This window comes from Pimephales promelas, chromosome 11, assembly GCF_988280905.1.
Source record: "Pimephales promelas chromosome 11, fPimPro1.hap1.1, whole genome shotgun sequence".
In the NCBI taxonomy this organism is placed as follows: Eukaryota; Metazoa; Chordata; class Actinopteri; order Cypriniformes; family Leuciscidae; genus Pimephales; species Pimephales promelas.
In genome coordinates this window covers 9228281-9246302 of record NC_142779.1, presented here as the reverse complement: position 1 = coordinate 9246302, position 18022 = coordinate 9228281, and the positions used below count along the sequence as shown (strand labels likewise).

General features: G+C 36.0%; 2 protein-coding genes across 18 annotated transcripts in view; both read left to right on the top strand.

The window, feature by feature from the left end:
- c9orf72 (C9orf72-SMCR8 complex subunit) lies at positions 1 to 4947 on the top strand. The gene is made up of 10 exons (XM_039672529.2): positions 1 to 138; positions 524 to 1085; positions 1180 to 1275; positions 2299 to 2363; positions 2442 to 2514; positions 2600 to 2716; positions 2800 to 3035; positions 4190 to 4247; positions 4328 to 4437; positions 4601 to 4947. The coding sequence occupies exons 2-10, from the start codon at positions 639 to 641 to the stop codon at positions 4785 to 4787; spliced, it is 1389 nt and encodes a 462-aa protein (XP_039528463.1). The 5' UTR covers positions 1 to 138; positions 524 to 638; the 3' UTR covers positions 4788 to 4947.
- Positions 4948 to 6251: 1304 nt separating this feature from the next.
- The window catches only part of bltp1 (bridge-like lipid transfer protein family member 1), a 51897-nt gene continuing 40126 nt past the window's right edge, over positions 6252 to 18022 (top strand). For 16 of the 17 annotated variants that reach the window (XM_089116917.1, XM_089116916.1, XM_089116915.1 and 13 more), the window contains exons 1-15: positions 6252 to 6403; positions 10333 to 10435; positions 11159 to 11275; positions 11348 to 11426; positions 11590 to 11654; positions 11865 to 12039; positions 12498 to 12579; positions 12740 to 12933; positions 14642 to 14721; positions 14852 to 14999; positions 15465 to 15621; positions 15775 to 15853; positions 16472 to 16563; positions 17536 to 17653; positions 17739 to 17894. In XM_089116917.1, coding sequence (XP_088973043.1) covers positions 10345 to 10435; positions 11159 to 11275; positions 11348 to 11426; positions 11590 to 11654; positions 11865 to 12039; positions 12498 to 12579; positions 12740 to 12933; positions 14642 to 14721; positions 14852 to 14999; positions 15465 to 15621; positions 15775 to 15853; positions 16472 to 16563; positions 17536 to 17653; positions 17739 to 17894 — 1633 coding nt within the window. In that variant the 5' untranslated portion in view covers positions 6252 to 6403; positions 10333 to 10344. Of the gene's footprint in view, positions 6408 to 10332; positions 10436 to 11158; positions 11276 to 11347; positions 11427 to 11589; positions 11655 to 11864; positions 12040 to 12497; positions 12580 to 12739; positions 12934 to 14641; positions 14722 to 14851; positions 15000 to 15464; positions 15622 to 15774; positions 15854 to 16471; positions 16564 to 17535; positions 17654 to 17738; positions 17895 to 18022 lie in introns of all 17 variants that reach the window. The other variant, XM_089116902.1, reaches the window with a different exon arrangement.

Genomic DNA, 18022 nt, shown 5'->3' with positions numbered 1-18022 from the left:
AATTACTCGTTAACCCGCCAGAGGGCACTGTTGTGCCCAGCGCTTCAGCAACGCGCTTCTTCGCAGCCTTCTGCCAATGACAGCAGAGAACCGGGGAAGGGAGGACGAATGTGTTGTTGTTGTTTTGAGCTGAAACGGGTAAGATTATGAATGTCATGTGTAACTAAAACCGACTAAAAAAATCATTACGATTATTAAAGCTAACGCAGATGAATTTTATAGATGGAAGTCGCGGTGAAGTGATTAACATTAGCTTGATCTGATGTGTTTATGACAGACTGCGCTGTTGACATACAGTAACGTTACATGAAGCTCCATCATGGCAGCTCTAAATTATTTTGTCATACTCTGAGGTCGAAAATCTTGTGTGTGTGTTTTTATTCTTGAAAATAATATGATATTTTTCAGCCCAAATGTGTCTAGGTAAATCAACTATGCAATATAATGTTATATTGGCCCGGTTTACTGGTCATGCCACTGTTTTCACTTTCTAGTCCATTGTATTTTCTCTTCCTCTAAACAGATTCCATGAGTGATATGCAACAGCAGAGAGATGTTACAATCTGTTTGTCACCACTGACTTCTGCATTGTGAGACTGACAATAGTGTGACTGTAAAGGTCAGCGTGAGTGGCCGTCATGTCCGCAGCCTGTCCCCCGCAGTCTCCAGCTGTGGCTAAGACTGAAGTGCTGGTTGAGGACTGGTGTCCCATGTTGGCTGCGACCTTCGCTTACTGGGACAACATCCTGGGACCTCGTGTACGCCACATCTGGGCCCCCAAAGGTCAGGGGTTGTCGCTGCTCAGTGATGGAGAGGTCACGTTTCTGGCCAATCACACGCTGAACGGCGAGATTTTGCGAAATGCGGAGAGCGGCGCAGTGGATGTGAAATTCTTCGTCTTGGCGGAAAAAGGAGTCATTATTGTCTCATTAATTTTTGACGGAGAACTCAAGGGTGATAAGAACACTTGCGCGCTGTCAATCATCTTGCCACAGTCAGAGCTCAGTTTCTACCTGCCACTGCACAGCGTGTGTGTGGAGAGACTCAAACACATTATCCGCAAGGGACGCATCTGCATGCAGAAGGTTTTGGCTTTGAGTTGTCTACCTAAATTGTACTTGAATCCAGCTGTTGATTGTTTGTTTTTGTGCTTATTTGTTTGTGTGTTTTATCTTGTAGGGTTACAACATAATCTCCATGTTGTCATCTGAGATTGTTCCCATAATGGAGCTGCTCACTTCCATGAAGAAACACAGTGTACCAGAAGAGGTGGATGTGAGTATTTTCATTTTTTGAGAGGCTTTTGTAAGTTTTTTGTTCAAGGTGAGAATTTAGTTTAGACAGGAAGTAATGAGAACTGAAGTAGATTGGGATGTGAGCTGAACTCAGATTGCTTCTCCCATATTAAAAAAATAGAATAATGCAAGTAAAATAAAATGTTAATTACTAATTCAATAAAATAATGTAGTATTATAGGTATTAATGAGACCTTTTTCTTTATTAAAATATCAAGACAGTTGTATTACCCTGATATTTCTGACTTTGTGCCCCCCCCCCCCCCAAAAAAAAAAAAATATTACAAGTGATTTTTAAATTGATTTTTATTATTAAACAGGAAATTTAAAAACATGCTCATCACAGAAGAGTGTATTCAAGTCACTGTATTTTGAATACTGATATAAATCCTTAACAAAAGAATTAGTGTCATGTTATTAACCGATTAATGAACAATGCAAATACTAATAAATATATTTATAAAAAGTAAAATAAAATGCTAATTACTAATTCAATAAAATAATGTAGTATTATAGGTATTAATGAGGCTTTTTTCTTTATTAAAATATCAAGACAGTTGTATTACCCTGATATTTCTGACTTTGTGCCCCCCCCCCAAAAAAAAATAAAAAATATTACAATTGATTTTTAAATCGACTTTTATTTTTAAACAGAAAATATAAAAACATGCTCATCACAGAAGAGTGTATTCAAGTCATTGTATTTTGAATACTGATATAAATCCTTAACAAAAGAATTAGTGTCATGTTATTAATCAATTAATGAACAATGCAAATACTAATAAATATATTTTGTTTATCAAATATAATTTATCATTTAAAAATGCCATTATGCAAGCAAACAAAAACACTGAATGGCTTCTAAGGGTTATCTTGCTGGAAAGATGCATACTAGCCATCCTCACTCAGTAGCACATACATTTGATCTTTTTAAGACAGTTTTGAAAAATGTAATGTTTTTCTCTCACTGAACCATATAAAGAAATCATTTTCCTTGTTACAGCTAAAGGACACTGTGCTCAATGATGATGATATTGGAGACAGCTGTCATGAAGACTTTTTGCACAAGTAAGACATATTACATCTTTATTAGAAGTCAATGATCTGAATTGATTTAGTAAGGTTTGTCATCTTTCTCTATCACAGGGCTATCAGCTCTCATCTTCAGACTTGTGGCTGCTCCATGGTGGTCGGCAGCAATCCTGAGAAAGTCAATAAGGTGCACATTCCTGCATAGAGATTTCTCTACATTCACAGTTTCACACCTTAGTATGTAATTCAAATAATGATGTTTCCTTTTGTAGATCGTGCTCACGCTGTGTCTCTTCCTTACTCCTGCGGAGAGAAAGTGCTCTCGACTCTGTCACCCCGATGGCTCGTTTAAATACGACACCGGTCTCTTTGTTCAGGGCCTTCTTAAGGTATCCACATCATCCCTTCATGGGAAACTTAAAACTGCTGCACATTACTACCGATAATCATTAAGGACCCTTCTCTTTCCCAGGACTCCACTGGCAGCTTTGTGTTACCCTACCGGCAGGTTCTGTACTCCCCGTACCCCACCACCCACATCGACGTGGACATTAACACGGTGAAGCAGATGCCACCCTGCCACGAGCACACGTATCATCAGCGGCGCTACATGCGCTCTGAGCTCAGTGCCCTTTGGAGGGCCGCCAGCGAGGATGACATCAGTTCAGACAACCTCATCAATGCCCAGGACTCCTACACCCCAGACTTGTATGACCCCTACATACCTTCTTAGTCTGGAAGATGCATTATGATTGGCTGTTTCTTACTGTCAGGATAACAAACTCTTGTGGTCTTCAATTCAAATACACAGAATTTAAAACATATATATATAGTTAAGAGATAATCAGTCAGATGGTTAGTTATTATTGCAAAGTAAATTGTGATGCAAAGCAGAGGGATTTTGTTTCATCATGAGGTTTTTTTCTGCTTATTACCACTATTTAAATTAATATAGATATGAAATGTGAGAGGATAGAGATCGCAGAGAGATACAAGATACATGCACTTGCAGTGTAGGATGGCAGGGACAAAAGTCATTTAGTTTAGTGGTCAGTGTACAAAAAATATTTGAGAATCCTCAGAATGTAGCGACTGACCAATCAGAATCAGGTATTCCAGAGATCCACCAAAATAAATGTCATTAAATCACAAAGGACCTGTTAAAATATTTGGTAACGCTTTACAATAAGGTCTACAAATTAGCTAATGCGTAAGGTATCATGAACTAACAACGAACAAACAACATTTATTAATCTAGGTTAAATCTTAATTTATGTATAAATGTACTATTGTTCATTGTTAATCCATGTTCATTCTTAACATATACGACAGTTTAAAAGTTTGAGCTCAGCAAAATTTGAATAAATTATATATATATTTTTTTATTTAGCGATGTAGCAATGTATTAAATTGATTATAAAATATTTATATTTCTTTGGAACTTTCTATTCAGCAAAGAATCCAGAAAGATTTATGAAATATTCCGACATATAAATATAAGAATCAAATTTTTGATTTTAAACATTGATAATAATAATATCTTGAGCCTCAAATCAGCATATTAGAAAGATTTCTGAAGGATCGTGCCATACTGAAGACTAGTGTAATGATGCTGAAAATTCAGCTTTGCCATCACAGGAATAAATTACATTTTAAAATACATTACATTTGAAAGCAGTTATTTTAAATTGTAATAATATTTGACCATGTCATTCTGTCGACACAATATAATCACATGTCAAGTAGTCAGCTTCTGAACTTTATTTTAGAGAATTAAAAGCAGCTCTTAAAGTTTCTTAAGAGGATATAAGAGGCTTCTTGAACCCTCTGAATCGCTAACTAATCTTTATTTCTTTTCTTAGGAATATATTTCAGGACGTGATGCACAAAGACATGCTTGTGAAGTCCTTCATAGATGAGGTAAGCCTGCTGTGACTCCCTTTCTTCCTCCACTTTGGCCTTGAGAACGTGTGTGTGAATGCATCTTTGTTGGTTTCTAGGTGTTTCTGTTGAAACCAGGTCTGTCTCTGCGGAGTGTGTATCTGTCCCACTTCCTTCTCCTGCTGCACAGGAAGGCCCTGACACTGCTCCGATATATTGAGGATGAGACGTAAGTACATCAGCTTTGAGCTCACAAACTCACCAACCACTTTAGCCTCAGCCTTAAAGCCCCAGTAACTAAGGGGAGCGGGGAGTGTAGGTCATGATTATGTTGTTTACTGTATATCCAGTTAGACTCTTGGTGTCAAATTTAATATTATTGATGATTACAGGCAGAAGGGGAAGAAACCTTTCAAATCTCTGCGCAATCTGAAGACTGATTTAGACTTAACGTTGGAAGGGGACTTGAATATCATCATGGCGATGGCGGAGAAGCTGCGGGCAGGCCTTCACTCCTTCGTTTTTGGGAAGTCTTTCGTTACCAGCATGCAGGAGCGTGACCTCCTCATGAGCTTCTGACCTCTGAACCCTGTGCTTATCACACCATCGGACAATTTGGGCTCTCTTGCATTTTTAGGTTCATTTAAAATATGTGCTTTTTGTTGAAAGCATTATGAAGAATATCTGCTCCTGAAATGTCAGTTTCGCTTTGAAGTACTGCAATGAATAATCTGTTTAGTGATGCTGGTAAATTCATATTTGTGTGAAAAAAAGTTCTTGATGGTCCTATGAGACACTTCTGTGGCATGTACAAATGCTAACATAATCATTAATTGGTGAGGTGTAACGTGGCAAGGAACAAAGTTGAAGTAATTTAATGACTTTCACCTTGTTCAAATTAAATGCATTTCAAGTTTGCTTTAATTAAAGTAACCTTTGCTCTGTAATAACATTCCCTGGCCTTTTATCTATGATTGTCTGTAGACTTTACAGAATTCAGATGACAGATCTGTTATTTTGCAGAACCGCGTTTGTGGCTGGGATACTTTTCTTTGTTCCTTAACTTGAATTTAAAAAAACTGAACTTATGGTTAATTAAATGGCTCATACTTTTGCAGGAAGCCTGGTGGGAAAAGCAAAGAGCAGCTTGACTCACTATATCTAAATACAGTCAAATCTCTGGTGTACAATGTGCAAGGAAGTCAGCAAATAACAGGAAGGGCCCCATAGACATCTTGCTTTCATTTTGAAGTGTTCTTCCTCAAAATATAACATTACTTAACTGCCATGTATGTTATTTACCAAACGGACACTGCAGAAATTGTAGACATCTACAATGATACATTTCAAGTTGCAAATGTGTTGACTTAATAAATTGTGCCTTTTGTTTGTGAAGCGTGACTTATTTTATTATACCTAGTACCATACTTTCCTAAACTTTTTATTTTTCCAAATAACATATTTTTAAAAAAAGGCTTATTTTTGATGAGATAACAGGACACTGCATTATTGTAGTCATGGATGGTTGGAGCAGGAAGTTAACACAAGACAGAACTTGTAATCAGTAGTCATATTTTGAAATATTTTTTTGACAAAAATATATACACATAAATATTCACACATTTAATATTGTGTAAAATACTTTACAGCACTGATAGAAAGCAGTGTTCAGTGTTATATTAAGCATATCTTTAATAATTCCATATTATTTGCACATAATGCTACGTTCTACAGACAATCATTGCCTAAAATAGGGGGTTTTAACATTATTTTCAATGGAGACCACTTAACATAATTTATTTGAATCATTAATTTGTTACAATTGTTAATTAAGGAGATCGCTTTTTGTGTGTTCTTTCCCCATCGTTGACAGTTCACTGATCTACTGACTTCAGTCCAGTCGCGCATTCAACCTGACACAATTATCTGGATTTTTATTGGCTACACTCCATGTCACTCACGCTTAGTATCTATGACCTCGCCCTCTGATTGGCCCCGTCGTCCACAACAGATATGTGATTGGTTAAACCCGGCACATGACCACAAAACAGGAAACACAAGCGTAGCCCATGTAAATACTCCGGAAAAGAAATCGTTAGTTTGAGAAATGGGTGCTGTCGCCTGAGAGCAGTACAAGAGAACAGCTCTAAAGACCATGGCAACGTGAAATGTAATTCCACACTCTACAAGGCGAGGTAGGTAAGCTGCGTGTTCCCAAACAGGTTGTATGTGTGCGTGTGTGAGTGTGTGTGATCACGGGCTGCGGCCTACGATACAGCAGAGATTGTCTGGATTTGATCCTAGATCACCTGCTGAGCTCAAGCGCTGGCTGTCATACACCGACACAGCCATCTGTTCGTTGCATTAAATATGATCATAACCCGACTAATAAAGTTGACTGATATCTGGTCTTTCTCTTCACAATCATCATAAGGTTGTGCTTGACATGCCAGGAGCCAACGCGTAATTAATACTATCCATCATAATCATCGTGTCGGTTTTTTTTGTAAGGTTTATCCTGTTTTGATCTGCTGCTATAATCTTCGGTTTATCCACATCGAGTTGCATTATACAGTTTAATTTGCACGTAGACTGACATACAATGGTCCAGTTGTCAAACAGAAATAATGAGCTCCATTATTGTGTAACATGTCAGTCTCACCTTTTGTCGAAGCAGTTCATGGTAACGTTACCGACTGTTATATGTAAAGTTACATGTCTTTATTTAGAATCCCCCCAGGCTGTATTAAAACACAACTGTTCCTCCTTTAAATCTGTTTGATAGAGTAGCGATAACTGTCAGATGTCACACAGTGAGCTAACCGGGTAATTAGACTCAGTTGACACTAGATTCTAGAGTTGCACTGGTGTTGACATCTCTGTTTCATTTTCATTTTGGCTGTCTCATTAATAGTTAATTTTCTGCCAATTAGTTTCAATTGTTGACTTGGTATACGATACACCCAATCTTAATTTGTGTAAATATGGGGTTCAATCTTTGCTCAGGCTTAATTTTCTCTTAAAGCACATTTTTGAGGATTATGTACAGTCAGTTTGTTTGTTTGTTGAGTAGCAGGGTTCTGATTTTTTTATTTATTATAATAATTCCCAATCCCAGTTAACTTTTTATTATATAGTTACTTAATATTGAAACACAGTGTCAGACAAACACGTGTAGCTATATGCTGTGGTTGACGGTGTAATATCTAGGGAAATATAATGCAATAGTTTATATCTTCATATAGACCATTTTGCAAGATGTAAACTCTTCCTGTTTCAGTTTGTAACTGTTTTCTGTATTTTACATGTAAAGAAATCATCTTAAAGATGTTTGTTTAACTTTTTGATTGAGTTTCATATTTTCTGTTGGTTGTATTTTATCCCAGCTTTTATGTAGTGTTAAAAAATTGAAACAGGAAGTGCTTCTGGACCAGTGTTGTTTACATCTTGAAAAATGGTCTATAGGCATTTGATTCTTCCAAATCCTTTCAGATATATGTTACTATAAAGGTATACTATAAACTATTACTTCAATTAATTAAATAATTTTTTTTTGGAATTTTTTTATTCGACTCGCAGCCTACTTTTTCCACATTTCTCATTTAAAACAAGCATTTCTTAAATCTTGTATGAAGGTAGATTCAAAACAAGAGTAGTTACAGATTCTTGAAATATGATGATTTTTTTGTTGTTGATAATACCGCTGGTGCATAATGGTTTCCTCTGTATGTGTTTATAATGGTCTCTTTATTGTTTTTATTTCACTTATTTTGTTTGTGAAACTTTACATGAAGATTTGATGTAATTTCATTCCGGTAGAGGTTCTATCTGTTCTCACTTTTCTATAATAATAATAATAATAATAATAAAAAAGAAAAACAACAGTAAGAATCGTAAATGGATCAGATGAAAAAGAAATACTGGTCCCACTTTATATTAAGTGGCTTTAACTACTACTAACATCGAAATTAATGATATGATAAAAGGGACTTATTGTGTACATGCATGATTTTACATTGTACTTATGTTTTGAAAATACCTGCAAATACATTGTTGAAAGTTAAATAGGAGTTTGATTGAACCAACATTAAGAAAAGAGTTTCCACAACTGAAGTCCAGTGAACTCAAATCTGCTTAGCAATTGGTACTTAATACTTAAAATTTAAAAAATGTAATATTTTGGTTGTCATCAGATCAGTCAGTCCTACAAACAGTGCGTCTGACAAAATGGGAGTTGTATTTTTCACATTGCAAATGAAGAAACAACAAGAAACAGCTGTTTAATAATAAAGGATGGAAAATGTCATATAAAATGGCTTGGTGATATAGTTCAAAAGCTTCATATATGGACCTCAGAAAGAAACATTTAATAATCAAGATGTCTCAAATGGCACCTTCAAGTTACTTCAGTTGTTGCTCAATTACTTGCACAACTTTTCATGAAGAGTTGAGGAAAGGGAAGCGGCCATTTCTATTTTCGATTTGTACTCTTAACATGGAAGACTGCTCCTCTTGTTCAATAGCAGACTTCTTCTAGCTTTAAACCTTTTAGACTTTACCAGAGGTTAGACTAGAGTCAACCTCAGCACTAATTCAAATAGATGGTTCTCCTTGTGTGTAAGCCTGAGGAGCAGGCTGAGAAGAAAGATGTTGATATACCACAGCAGACCCTGTGATACTCAGCTGGAGATTTTTTTCCATAGACCCACAGATAATCACTATAGAATCTCAGTATCTTAACACACCTGCTTCTGTCACATGATGAACTGACATCATTTGCTCCTGTCTCGCATCTTTTCATCTAATAATGATGTCTCATACTGACATCTCTCTGAAGCAATATATTCTTTACAAATAGCGCAGCCTCTTGTTTCACAGTCACACAAATATGTTGCCTAAAAGTGTTGCATGCAAAATAAAAGGGTACAAGGCTCATATAAGCTGAGCATTGTGTCTGCAACTGCTTCTTTAATTGCGTGGGTGACCAGTTTTACATTCTTGCATTTTGTCAGACAGATTTTTTAACTTGTTTTACATGATAAATGATCTAAACAGTGTGGTGCATAAGTGTGAGTGTGTGAATGAGTGTTTGCAGCTGAATGGAAACAGCTTGTGCTGTTTAAGTATTTCTTTTTTCCAGATGTCTTCCAATTACAGATTTATGGTGCTTTTGGGTTATTTTAGATTTAAGGTGGATTACAACAAGAGGATTTTCTTTTTCTTTTTCAAACACGCTACTATACTAGATAAAGGCACAGTTCACCGTTACTGTAATTAGTCTGTGATTATTATTAGTAATTAATCAACCAGGATTTGCAGACAGTGGCACTTCTGTGTTTGAATTGGCACCCTCTCTATCGTTATTGTTTCTTCCTTATGAATTTCAAATACATGTCCATGACATTTCCCTTACAGTTTTATTTTTCATATTTCATAGAGCGCTAGATTCAGATTAAACATTTTATCAGTCGTAATACTGTTTTATTTTACCACCACAAATGTTGGCATCATGAAACGGAAGTTGCGATAGTCTTTTTTTCCATATTGTGATGTAAATCCGAGTGAAACTTTCTTGACGGGGCTTGGTTTTGTCCATTGGGAATTGATTGGATGGTTGTGGTCTGCTTTTGCTGTGATGTGAGAAAACATCATTAGAGAAGAAATAATAGGGGAATTTATTTATTTTGATTAAATGTTACAAGGGCATATGAATAAAAAAAAATAATGTTGTGCAGATTGTGCACATAAATCGTTTCTATTAAATAAGCCTGCTGCAGTATTCAAAACAAGAATTGCCAATTGTTAATTCATGGTAACTACATAGACTTCATCGTCAGCAAAAGGCTCAAATAAGCTCACATGACTGCAAACATGCATGTATTACTTTACCAAAACACTAAAATGTGTTGTACATAACCTAGAGCGCTAATTATATGAATGTCTTCATAAATTGATGGTGGATAACTTTGGGGCTGTTAATGAGCTAATTCTGTCTTTAACTTAAGAACCTCCTTTTTGCACACTGGGTCTGTGAATAGTCTGCTGATTGTGCATTGGCAGTTTACTTGATAAGTCAAAGGTTTATGTGTAATTTGATCGTGATGGCTGTTCTTTTTATCTGCAGTGGGGTGTAACCATGGATATCAAAAACAACAGTTTCCCCAGTTATAATGAATTAGATGACTACCTTAACAGACACAACTCTAATTTTGTGTGGCTTCTCGTTGGTAAGTAGGCATCTGATGCGATTTTTACTTATTTTTTGTTTTGGTCTTTTGGTCTACACATCATAACCAGCTAAGCTGTCTATACTGGAAGTGCCCAGTTAGATTTATTCACTAGCTTGCAGTTGGTTGATTCGTTGATTTATATTGTGGGTATTCTATGATTATGCACAGTTTCAGCATTTCCAATGTAGACAGACTCAAGTTGACATGACACATTGTTCGGTGCATACACAAGGAACATATACACTACCATTCAAAAGTTTGGAGTCAATAATTAGTTTATTTATTTTGTCAGGACGAACACATTAATTTGATCAATAGTGCCAGTAAATACATTAAAATTTCTGTTTCAAATAAATGCTGTTCTTTTGGAAAAACAAAAAATACAAATCCAACAAAAATCTGCATATTAGAAAAAATTCTGAAAGATCATGTGACACTGAAGACTGGAGTAATGATACTGAAAATTCAGCTTTATTATCATAGAAGTAAATTACATTTTAAAATATAATTGTCATTTAATTTTTTTCAATATTACTGTTTTATTGTTTTTTTAATCAAATAAGTTTTGTTTTTTTTAAATTTACAAAAATAGTACCAACCCCAAACTTTTAAAAGGTAGTGCATGTCTCTTGCCAGATTAGTTTAAACTGTGTTATTTGCTCTATAAGGGTAATATTCAGTCATTGAGGGCAAGGGTTTAAATAAACATGTTTTCCACAGCCACTATTATGTCATGCGGATGGATCATATACCTGACATACTACAATTCCCGCAATATTGGACTCGTCCTCACCGTCATCATTAACCGTCTCTATAAGAATGGATACATACACATCGGTAAGTTAGTCTTGATTCTGTTTTTATTTGCTCATTTTTCTTTTCCATTTACTTTATTTATTTATTTTACAGGCTCATTTTCATTCTCTGTGCTGTCGGGCAAGGTTATGTTCCGAGATGTCTATTTCGTCAATGAAGATATGTCTATCAGGTACACGGACATATTGCAACTCTTTGTCCTCTATTGAAATCCTATCCTATTTTATTCCTATTTATGCTCAGTTGACACTCCTCTTATTACTGTTGTCTGTTTGTTGACCATTTATGGGTTACACCCCATCTTTTTTTTACTCTATTGTAAACTTATTTTTCAGAATTCAAGATGGGTTACTCATATTTCGTTGGTGGCAGATGTACAACCCCAAACAGAAACAACATGGTCAGTGCAAACACATAACAAACAACTTTATTTTGTTGCATTTACTCAGCTAACATGTGTAATCATAACATTAATCCAAACATTTTTTTGTAATTGTTGCTCTTTGATTGGATTGATTCGTACTTATATGTTGATTTAATGATAATTCTCCACAAAATGTGGGAGAAACACATGTATAATGATATTTTAATGGTTCTACTGTGTTTCCAGATCCGAAGGCTGAGACACGGCTCTATGTCACCGTTAACGGATTTGAGTTCCATGTGTATAATCGCACGGATCTGTACGCTCGGCTCCAGGAAATATTTGGCCTAGAGCCCACCCTTATCCCACCCCATCGGGATGAGGAGAAAGGGCGAGAGCAAAGGGATAAGTCCTTAGAGAGGTAAACGCTACTTAGATTCTGGTACATAATAATTTTTGAAATGTTCAAATTCTTTTTTTTCCTGTCTCAGCTTTTATTATGCAGAAACAACAATAAATAAGTTATTTATAGGCTGATGTCTTCAGTTTATAGACAGACCAGCCCAACGAAAAAAAAAAAAAAAATCTCTTTGCTAAACAATGGATGATGGAAAGTGTTTGGAAAAACCTCTTTGAAAAAGTCAATTATTCTTTTGTTTGTTGACGGTAATGGTGCAGATATTACGTACTCTTTTCACCTTCAGTGTAGCCAAATCAAATGGGTTTGTTTAATTTGTCAACATGAAGTGCAGACTGTGTTTGTGATGGCTACAAATCCATTGATTGATTGTTCATTGAATTTTCTGTCTAAATATTTGCTTGGAAGCATTCACTGTATTGGTGCTCATGAATGAAGATGTGTTTTTGTTACTTTTGAAGTGTTCAAATCAAAGCTGAGGCCCAGGAACCGTCGTCTTCCTGGAGGTCTCTCATCCCCGTCATCAAAGTCGACATCAGTACAGTGAGTATTGCAGTTACAGTTTCTCCCATTCACCTGTCTGACATCAGCTTGCTGCTACGGCATCATTCGTAGCGTATATTTAGAGCCGTACAGTCTTCTGAAACATCACGAGGAACTAAAATAAACACACTTGATATTCACTCGCTGGTCTTGCCTTCAGGGTCGCGTAGCATTTGGCAATCACCATCTTCCTCAAACCCTCTGTATGAATTTTGACGACGCCTTCCTGACATATGCCACCAAACCACCCAGCAGCCACTTGGATCAGTTCATGCACATTGTAAAGGGTTCTCTGGAGAACGTCCGTGTCATGCTGGTGCCCAGCCTGCGATACCTGGGCCTTCAGAATGATGAGTGAGTCTAATAATCTCTAGTCTATCAGATTAGATTAGATTACATTCTACTTTATTGTCATTTTGCAAGTAGAGAGCCAATGAAATTGCTACCTATCAATCTATCTAACCTGATATATTATTTTAAGACTGCATTAAATCACATAAGCACAGATTTTGGTTCTGTGACGTGTTAATTATTGAATCAGTCCTTTGATGAGTCCTTTGTAAATAGCTTTAAGTTTACATTGCCTCTCAAAAGTCGGTAGGATTTATTTAATGAAAGAAATCTCTTATTTAATCTAAAATACAGTAAAACTGTAATATTGTGAAATGTTATTATGTGTATTGAATACATATTAAAATGTAATTTATTACATTAGTACTCCCCCTTTTGTATTAAGTGTTAATTTTATTTAAAAAAAACTGCCCTGATTGTGTATATATCCTCAGTGATGAACCATGATTTGTTTGCTAGTGGTAAATTGTAGTAAAAGGATGGGCATTATCATTCTAGGCATATTATTTGAAAGAATGTTTGATATGTTTTTAAGTGCAAGATGTGTCATCAATACCTTTGGGCATCAATACCTTTGGGCATTGGGAATCTTGCATAACACACGGATTTCATGGGATATTTAAACACCATTATGCTGCAAATGCAGATGGTATGAAGTAAGGCTAGTGGTCGACCAATAATGTTTTTTTAATTGCCGATATCTTAGAGAACAGTGTATTTATTTATTATTTTATTTTTTTACTTGATATTTAATACATTTATATTATAAATAATATTAAAATGAATTAAAAAATAGCTCAAATAAGCAGTCGAAATAAAATAAATGGGTGGACCACTACAGTATGATGGCCAGCGACCACTTCAGTGCAAATGATGTGTAGTATAAATAGAGAAGATGCTGTGTACAACTGATAATGAGGTATATGTGGCCAGTGACCATACCGATGCACATGGTATTGTGTATAAATAGAATATGGAAGAATATGGCAATATGACTGGATTGATGCAGAATAACAGGGTATAATAAATGACAAATGACCACTACAGTTCGAATGATATGATATACAAAAAAGAAGAGGAGGGACATTTCTTAGTTACACAAGCAACACTTTTTTATGGCTTTTTTTACACAGTTATACCTGGTAATGACAAGCAACCATTGCAGTGCAAAGCACATTAGTATATAGCACTGAGTGACCAGGGGTAAAAATAATGAGGGAAAAAATAAAAATAAATAATGCTTCAAATAATGAGGTCAAGTAGTGCTAAAATAGTGCAAAATGTCATAAATGCAGTACAGATTTGAAGTCGGACACTTCATTAAATGAAGCAGCCAGAGTGAGAGCACCATAGACTTTCACTGCACTATTGTTATTTGAATATTATTATAAAGGGTTATTAATGTGCTGTTTTAAACACAAGGCTAATTTAATTAATCAGAGCTGTTCATTTTTCATTAGCTACAAGTATATGCACTGATCTGTGTAATTTAATTTAGATTGAAAATAGTATTAACACAATGACCTGAACATTAATTGCTTCTCGTATAGATCAGGTTTTTCCCAATGTCAATTATGGATTAGCTGAAAGTAAATACTGGTTAATTTTCATCGATGAATGCTAGAAGATTAGTCAACCGCTTGATCAGTAATGATTCGTGATCTGTTGGAGTGATGTAGCAGTTGTTTAAAAAGTGTTTTCTCGTCTCTAGACCTCCCAGGCTCATGGGGGAGGGCTTTGTGGTCATGCAGTCCAATGATGTGGACATCTATTACTACCAGGATGAACCAGGTGAACATATGCTTTGTCTTTCAGTAATTTTGAAAGTATAAGGCTGGGTTGTTGTTGGATATAATCACTTAAACAGTGTGTATTTTGTAAATAACACATAAATGTTTCCTGTGTATGTATGATTTTTTAGGTTTGGTCCCAGAGGAAGTGGAGAATGGGGATACAGAAGCCTGCTCTGAAGATGCCAAATTACAGGACTTGCCTCCATGCTGGGGTTTGGACATTGTATGTGGCAAAGGAACAGACTTTAACTACGGCCCATGGGCTGACAGACAGAGGTACCTGCCCACAATCACACTAATATGGTTGTAGTTGGCTGTGTTATTCCGGTTCTACAAGGCTTATGAATACTAATGCAGAAAATAATTCACAGTGTTGTATAGCTGTTTTATATTTTAATATATTTGTAATGTAGTTTATGTAGTTTATTCCTGTGATGGTAAGGCTGAATTTTGAAAGCCTCCGGTACAGTCCCGCATTCTCAGACCCCTCGTTTTTCGAGACTCAGGGTCACATGATCCTTCAGAAATCATTCGAATATGCTCATATTATGCTTAAAAAGCGTTTTTGTTATTATCAATGTTGAAAACAGTCGTGCTGCTTAATATTTTTGTGGAAACCATTATAGATTGAAATAGAGTTCATTATAAATCTGTGATAAATTTTACTTAATTACTCCAAACATTTGAATGATACTGTACTTTTATAGTCCATTCTTTATATGTGTGATTTGACCCCTACAGAGACAGCCTGTGGAAGTTCTTCTTGCCTGCAGACTATCAGCCAATGAAAGTGAGCGATGTTGCCACACCAGGCAAACCCCGACAAATCCTCGCCTTTGAGCTGCGTATGAACATCATAGCTGATGCAACAATAGACTTGCTATTCACCAAAAATAGGGTATTTACATGCATACACACTCCTAATGATTCATTTTCTCACTCTCCTCTGTGGGAATGTTGGCTTGCATTCATAAGAATATAAAATCCTGAGCAAGAATGTGGACCTCCGTCTTTGTTCATTCACTAACCCATAATCCATTTGGCTTCACAGGAGACTAATGCGGTCCATGTGAATGTAGGAGCAGGTTCTTACCTCGAGGTCAACATACCCATGACTGTTGGGGTGAATGGTAACTGTCAAAGCTTATGGAAAAATTGCTGAAGTAGTTTTTGAGGGTGACCCTTGACCGTAATGTTTGTTTAAATGTACACTATATAACTTTGGATTATGAAACAAAACTGCATGCTTTCCGCGGAAGATCGTTGTTTTGGTTGTGCTTCGGCTCTGCGTGACTGTGCAAATAAATATGACCCTTCACAATTGATAATGCTTTACAATGAACTTTGTTAGAGAGCTACATATGTCAATTTATCTGTTCAATAAAATATCTTACTCACCTGTTGAGGAGAAAACCCCATCTCCGCATCACTTTTAGGAAAGTAGCCGGAGCAAATAAACAAAGTAGCGACGTATGTACGCAATTTCCTGTTAAAACCATCCTGTCAGGTATAACATATAAACACTTATAATAGGCTTACCATAGTACATCAGGCTAAGAGAAGAGCATGTTGTGGAAAAATGATTGGTGATGTATTGACTCATTATTTAAATTTTGTTAATTTTAAACAAGTTACATAGTGTACATTTAATATAAATTTAACTTGACGCGTTATATTATGAATGGCAATTTTCCCGTTCTGTGTTTCTTATCTTGCTAATACTGTCTTTGTCTTTAACCTCTGTTTAGGTTATTCTCCCACTGTTAAAGGCCAGTTATTACATGTTGATACAACCAGCAGTATGCAGTACAGGACGTTGCTAGAGGCTGAGATGCTTGCTGTGAGTACGGCACACGATTTTGTGTGTTTGTAAGAGATATGCAAAACTAAACATTTTCAAAATTGACTAGTCTGACCTAATAATACAGACTCCAAGCATAGCCCTTCAAACTTTTAATGCAGAAAACTATGCTGTTCTTCCATAAACAGATAAAGGGAACATTGTTTGCTGCAGGCAATTTGAGATCTGACAGTAATTGTCTTGGTATTTATTGTCAATGATGGGAAAATGTTACAAAACTTGAATTTAGAGAAGTAATCTTTGTAATAATTCCGATATTACGTATTATGAGGCCAATTTGCCCACTCAGCACTTGTTTTTGTAAAATCTCTGGGGGAGGGCTGTAGCGTCAGCATAGATGTGTTTTGGGCTTTTGAAACAAATGATGAATGTAAATTCTGAATTTTATTAGTGATAACTGTAATAGTACCTATGATAAAAACAATGAAATCTACTCATTCTCTTAAAGGGATATTTTTTTTGGAAATAGGCTCGTTTTACAACTCCCCCAGAGTTAAACAGTTAAATTTTTTCCATTTTTGAATCCATTCAGCCAATTTTCTGATATTTAGAAGAATATCAGTAACCAGACAGTTTCTGGTCCCAAATATAAGAAAAAAATATATACTCTGGAAGTCAATGGGACCAGAAACTGTCTGGTTACTGATGTTTTTCTAAATATCAGAAAATCGGCTGAATGGATTCGAAAACAGTATAACTCAACTGTTTAACTCTGGGGGAGTTGTAAAATGAGCCTGTTTTAAAAAAAAAAAAAAAATCCCATTTAATGTCCTTGTACATGTCTTAAATGTTCAGCTTAAAAAGGCAGGGCCATATTTTGCTTCATATTCCCCCAAAAACACTTATAGTACCTAAAATCCTAAAGCTAAAATAAACTAAATTAAAAAAAAAGCTAAATAAAACAACTATTGAACTATCCTGCATATTAACAACTGTCTTTGAACTCCTCAGTTTCATGTCATAGCCAGTTATCCGCGTGTGTGGAATATGCCCCAGTCCTGGCAGTGTGAAATCGAGGTTTACAAAGCCACGTACCACTTCATCTATGCACAGAAAAACTTCTTCACAGGTAATGTTTCTCTCTTACCTGTAAGTTACGGTACCATGAGCCTATGTCTGTCCTCCGGCTGACCTCCTCCTGTTATGATCTGTAGATCTGATCCAGGACTGGGCCAGCGATAGTGAACCGGACATCTACTCATTCGTTCCATATTCATGGAAATTTAAGATACTTTTTCACCAGTTTGAGATGATTTGGGCCGCCAATCAGCACAACTGGATCGACTGCTCCACCAAACAGCAGGAGAATGGTAAGCAAGACTTTCAGAATGAATGCAAGACTCAAAAATAATAGAGTGTCAGAAATGAAAATACTATTAGGAAATCTAACAAATTAATACGGCTTTGAGAACGCACGGCACGCAATTCTGAAACTATA